Source organism: Octodon degus, unplaced genomic scaffold, assembly GCF_000260255.1.
Source record: "Octodon degus isolate 3935 unplaced genomic scaffold, OctDeg1.0 scaffold00026, whole genome shotgun sequence".
NCBI classification, from domain to species: Eukaryota; Metazoa; Chordata; class Mammalia; order Rodentia; family Octodontidae; genus Octodon; species Octodon degus.
Window position 1 is genome coordinate 2,716,218 of NW_004524602.1, and position 6,301 is coordinate 2,722,518.

The 6,301-nt window shown below is 43.9% G+C and overlaps 1 protein-coding gene and 1 pseudogene across 4 annotated transcripts in view; one reads left to right on the plus strand and one right to left on the minus strand.

The window, feature by feature from the left end:
- The window catches only part of Sin3a (SIN3 transcription regulator family member A), a 79,407-nt gene that overhangs the window by 52,585 nt on the left and 20,521 nt on the right, over positions 1-6,301 (plus strand). For all 4 annotated transcript variants that reach the window (XM_023712713.1, XM_023712714.1, XM_023712712.1 and 1 more), the window contains exons 13-15: positions 731-969; positions 3,760-3,943; positions 4,752-5,325. In XM_023712713.1, coding sequence (XP_023568481.1) covers positions 731-969; positions 3,760-3,943; positions 4,752-5,325 — 997 coding nt within the window. The remainder of the gene's footprint in view (positions 1-730; positions 970-3,759; positions 3,944-4,751; positions 5,326-6,301) is intronic.
- Positions 2,820-2,909, minus strand: LOC111816115 (annotated as a pseudogene).

The window sequence follows — 6,301 nt, forward strand, 5'->3', positions numbered from 1 at the left end:
GGCATGTGGTGCTGGGGATCGAACCGCGGTCCCTGTGCTTTGCCAAGCTTGTTCCAAGTAGGTGCTTTAGACCACTGAGCCATCTCACCAGCCCCTAAAATAATATTTTAAACATTTTTTAATAAGCACTTATAGCTCAGTGCAATAAAGCTACTATTGATTCATCTTTTGAGATTAGATTTGTTTGTTCTATTTTGTTTTGTTTGAGACAGGGTCTTAACCATATAGTCCAGGCTGGCCACAGACTTGCAGTCCTCCCACCTTAGCCCCTTTAGTGCTGGGACTGCATGCCTGTACCACCATGACCCACAAGGCATTATTTTTCTTATTACTGCTTGAAACTGGGTAGTTTGGAAAAGTTCAGGGGAAAATACCAGTGAAATAGCTTCCTGTTTGGTCCCTCTGTCTCATCAGCAGCCCACAGCAGAGCATACGGTGGTGGTGGTGACGGTGACAGTGACAGGAGTGACAACTTTTACTCCATCTTTATTGGCTGTTTTTAGATGGCCTTGTGGTAAACACTGTGGATCATGTAATTTTACCCCAGAAAACAGCCTTAGGAGAGTGGTAGATGCTATTATTCATATTTTACTGGTTAAGAATGAGTCTTACATAACTAACAGTGTGGCAGAGCCAGATTTTCAGTCCAGGGAATTTGACTTCTTTATTCTCCTGTCTACTTCTCTCTCCTGGTTTGGGTCCTAAGCATCATCCTTTGTCTTGTCTTTAGCTTGATGTAGTTTTAGAGACCAATCTGGCAACCATCCGGGTTCTAGAAGCAATACAGAAAAAGCTTTCCCGTTTGTCTGCTGAGGAACAAGCCAAATTCCGCTTGGATAACACCCTCGGGGGTACATCAGAAGTCATCCACCGGAAGGCACTGCAGAGGATATATGCTGACAAGGCAGCAGACATCATCGACGGGCTTCGGAAGAACCCTTCCATTGCTGTTCCCATTGTCCTCAAGAGGTACCAAGCAGTGTGCCTATTGTGCACAGCACTGTTCGCAAAGACTAGGGGTTCTGGAACTTCTCATTGGGTTTCTGTGTAACCAGTGTTTGAGAAGAAACCTTGAACATTATGGTAGAGTACTTTGTGTGTACATTTGAGGACGTTTAATTATTTTGAAGATAGGGGATCTTGCTGTGTTGCTCAGGCTGGGCTTGGACTCCTGGACTTAAGCAATTCTGCCTCAGCCTCCCAAATATGTGGTACTACAAGTGCATAGCACTGCAGCAGAAAAAAAATACCCATGTTCTTGTCAGTGAGGATGAATTATGGTTAACATCTTAGTTGTTTTTCTCGTATTTGCTTGCAGTATTGGGGAATAGACCCAGGGCCTCACACATGCTAGGCAGGTACTCTGTTGTAGAGTTCTATCTCCAACCCTTTTTTTTTTTTTTTTTTTTTTATGTATTTGGTTGTTGCAGGGTCTCGCTACACAGTTCGGACTTGTGGTCCTCTTGCTTTCAGCCTCCCCAGTGCAGGGATTAAAGGCATGTGCTACTGCGCCCAGACTCTGGCTCGCCAAGCCCACCCTGGGAATAGAACTGGCACACCATGTGATGCTGGGGATTGAACTGTGTCCCTGCGCTTACCTAAGGTTGCCTAAGCAGGTGCTTTAGTCCATTGAGCCATCTCGCCAGCCCTTCAAAACAAAAAGTGATAGGGCTGGTGAGATGGCTCAATGGACTAAAGCACCTACTTAGAACAAGCTTAGCAAAGCCCAGGGACCACGGTTCAATCCCCCAGCACCACATGCCAGCCAGCCCGCCCCCTGGTGGGCGGAGCTGGCCACACACACACACGCACACACACACACACACACACACACACAAATAAATAAAATTAAAAAAAAAAAAGTGACAGAATCTCATTATGTTGCCCAGTCTGGACTTGCACTTGATGATCCTCCTGCCTCAGCGCCTTATGTAGAGGGGATTGATATAGGCATGTACCATCAGCTGGGGTTTTTTGTTGTTGCTTTTGTTACTGTTTTCTTTGCTTGTTTTATTGAGACAGGGCTTCGAACTCTTGACAGTCTCCTACCTTGACCTCCTGAGTGCTGAGACTATAGGCATGTGCCAGCACATCTAGCCAGCCAGCAGAATTTTATTTTTCTTTTGGTTTTATTCATATATATGAAAAACCAGTCTGTCTTTTTAAAATTTAATACATGGCCATTATAAAAAATTTGATTTACCATGTTTACCAACAACATCTTCTTTCAGCTGGGGTATGAAAACGAATAGCTAATCCCAGCACTATGGGAAGCTGAGACAGGAGGATTATGTTTGAGCCCAGCCTGTGCAGTTTAGGAACTTAGTGAGACTCTGTCTCAGAACATTTGCTATGCTAATGGAAATGTAAAGTCAGAGAGGAAAAATGGCACAGATCACAGCTTTGGACAGTCTATAAAGCTGTGATCAGAACCACTGATACTCAAGTAGAGGACAGTGAAAACTAAAAGCAGCAGCACAAGTTAAGGACTGGAGAGTTAAGTTGGGGTAAAGGCCTTGGATTCAGTCTCAGTACTACAAACAACAACGAAACAGTTCTTTCAAATAACAAGTGTCCTGGTCATGCTTAAGTATGAAGGCACTGTTTTACCCACTTCATTCAGGATATAGGAGACGAGGCTGAGACCTGGTGACTTTTTCCATATGTGGCACTCTTGCTGTACAGTCATACACACACACCTCATAGTAGCCCTCCAGAGCTGACAGACGTCAGTGTTGCTTTCTGTTCCTGCTACAGCAGTATTCACCTTCTGGCCTTTGAGACCAGGTTATTTCTTTTTTCTTTTTTTTTGTTTTCCATGTCAGATGGGTAATGAGCCCATGTTGTAACAAGGTTTGAGGGAGGCATATGGCATGAACACCCAATCATCACCTCATGAATTGAAGGATCAAGACCAGGTTATTCTTAACTTGTGCTGCTGCTTTTAGTTTTCACTGTCCTCTACTTGGAGTATCAGTCATTCTTATCACAGCTTCATAGATTATATCCAAGGCTGTGATCTGTGCCATTTTTCCTCTCTGACTTTGTATTGCCATTAGCATAGCGAATGTTCTAAGAGTTGTACAGCAGAGAAACAGGAATGTTTTCAGTGGTCAAAGGAACATCCTCTTTCCAAAGAATACATATGGGGCCAGTGAGATCCATCAGTGGACTAAGCTCCTGCTTAGGCAAGCACAGGGACCAGGGTTCAATCCCTACCACCACATGCTGTGGTGGTCCCGCCACCTGGCATGCTGAGCTGGCTACCTGCATGCCTGTAATCTCAGCACTTGGGAAATTCAAAACAGGATCATCACTGGGTCCAAGCTGCAAAGTGACACCCCGTACCAAATACATTTTTTATAAAAGAATATAGATATCCCAGGGGTCTGCTATAGAGTGCTTTCCGTATGTATGGTGTGGCGCTTTGGGATTGAATCTAGAGTCTTGTCTATGATAGACAGGTATTCTACCTCTCAGCTACATCCCAAGACCCTGGAATTCTCTACAAGAACTAACTATACTAAGAAAGACTTACAACTTCAGGATAGATTCTCCCCTCATCCCTAAATTATATGTACTAAATGAATATTTTCCTTTTATAGCAAGTTTGAGACTGCTAACATGTATCTCAAGTTGCCAGAATCATGATTGATGTTATGTGTCATTGACTTTTGAAGTAAAGTGAGTCTGACACGTTTTCCATTTCTAAACTCACTGAATTCCTATGGTTTTTGTTGCTGCTTTTCTCTCTAATAGGTTGAAGATGAAAGAGGAAGAATGGCGAGAAGCTCAAAGAGGATTTAACAAGGTGTGGCGAGAACAAAATGAGAAATACTACTTAAAATCTCTGGATCACCAGGGCATCAACTTTAAACAGAATGACACAAAAGTCCTGAGGTCAAAAAGTTTACTCAATGAGATTGAAAGTATCTATGATGAGGTGAGCTGTGTAGGAAGTTTACATTTGTGAGGACTCCAGTCTTTATGCTCAGCATAGCTTTGGTTCCTTGAAGTGCTTTGTTAAAGAAAATTGAGTCCTGAGATGCGCTGATTGTTGTGTGTGACTTGTCATAACATAGGGGGGTGGGCGTGGTTTGTTTTATTTTGGTTTGGGGTTGGTTTTTGTTGGGTGGTTTTTTTGAGACAGGGCCTCCCTATGTCGTGCAGACTGACCTTGAACTTGCTTATGTAGCCCAGGCTAGTCTCAAAACTCAACGAACCTCCTGTCTCAGCTTCCCAAGTACTGGAATTACAGGCTTGCCCCACCATGTCCAGCATCATTTTGTATTCCTGATCATACCATTTCAGACCTAAGCCTACCTATCCTGTTTCATTCATTTCCTAATTTCTCATCCTGATTTCAGTTTATGCATCCTGCCACTTTCCCTCCCACTTCTGCCACCATCTAAGTACCTAAAACAGTGCCTTTAATGGTGTAGAACATTTCAGCTTACCACAATTTAAAAACTTAGCAACAACCTCCAGCCAGCTTCTTTTTGTCAGTGCTTAAACTTTGTCACCTTCCACAACCCCATGCTTTATATCATATCCTCTATAAGTACTAATCCAGAATTTTAAGAGATAATATGCAAGGTCTATAAGGTACCAGGCTGCTTCTGGGAGAAGCATGTTGTTAAGGTCAGTTTCTATGTTTTGTGATTAGTAGCCACTGTAGTTAATGTCCTGTGCTGTGGTCTGCATTTGTGCTGCTGGTACCATTCAGAGAATACTTTTGTGTCTCCCATCAGAGACAAGAGCAAGCTACAGAAGAGAATGCTGGTGTCCCTGTTGGCCCACACCTCTCTCTGGCCTATGAAGACAAGCAGATCCTAGAAGATGCTGCTGCTCTGATTATCCATCATGTGAAGAGACAGACAGGCATTCAGAAGGAGGACAAGTATAAAATCAAGCAGATCATGCATCATTTCATTCCAGATCTGCTCTTTGCTCAGAGAGGCGACCTCTCGGATGTAGAGGAAGAAGAAGAAGAAGAGATGGATGTAGATGAAGCCACAGGGGCAGCCAAGAAGCATAATGGTGTTGGGGGCAGCCCCCCAAAGTCCAAGCTCCTGTTCAGTAACACAGCAGCACAGAAATTAAGAGGAATGGATGAAGTGTACAACCTCTTCTATGTCAATAACAACTGGTATATCTTCATGCGTCTACACCAGATTCTGTGCTTGAGGCTGCTGCGGATTTGTTCCCAAGCTGAACGGCAAATTGAGGAAGAAAATCGAGAGAAAGAGTGGGAACGGGAGGTGCTGGGCATAAAGCGAGATAAGAGTGACAGCCCTGCCATCCAGCTTCGTCTCAAGGAGCCAAGTGAGTGCTGAGACTGTGGGCGTGAGGAGCACCTCTGGGCCAGACCCCAAACCCTGGGAGACTTCCTTGGATATGAGCAAGGATTTAAATTTTAGCTCTAATTTCACAGTGAGCCTGTCTGCAAAATGCATGAGCTAATTGTTAACTTATGGGCTTGCTAGGGAATAGGAATACATGTAAGACACTGTGCAGTGCTTAGGGCATGGATGCTCAGACAGTGTTTGGGTGGGGGTGAGGGGTCAGTTACTTAAGTGACAGATTTCTGAGTTTTAGCCAAAGATTAAATGAAATGATCATTTCCACTCCATGACAACATATATTCCTACTTACTCATGCCTGAGACAGTCGATTTTGTTTGTTTGTCTTGTTTGTTTTTAAATTTTGTATATTTGGAACAGGGTCTCACTACATAGCTCATAGCTCAAACAAACTCTTGATCCTCCTGATTCAGCCTCTCCAGTGCTGGGATTATAGGCATGCACCACCATGCCTGGTGGTGGTGGTTGGCTCAGTGCACCCAGGGCAAGGCCAGCATGGCATGCAGTACTGGGGATCAAACCCGGGTCCTTGTGCTTGCCTTGGCGGGCACTTAGACTACTGAGCTAACTCCACAGCCTGACAATCATTTTTTTGAGCCATTTCTGTAGGCTTCGTGGGGAGAATTATGGCTCATTCCTAAGTAGGAATAATTGCTAAGAAGGAGACTTGAACTCAATGCACAGGAAGCACAGAACAAGAATAAAAAATAAGAGGTTTCAAGTAAAGGAATGGGAGGGTTAAGGAAGCCACCATGTGCTCTTAAGTAAATTTTGTGCTGCCTACTTCCAGAGTACCATTTGGTTCATAAGCAAGATGCTCAATGGTGGTAGCCAAAATCTTTCAAAAGGCCTTTTCCTAGGGCTGGGGAGATAGTTCAGTAGAATAAGCACCTGCCTGTGCAGAGTTCTGAGTCCAGTCCCCAGTAGCAAAAAAAAAA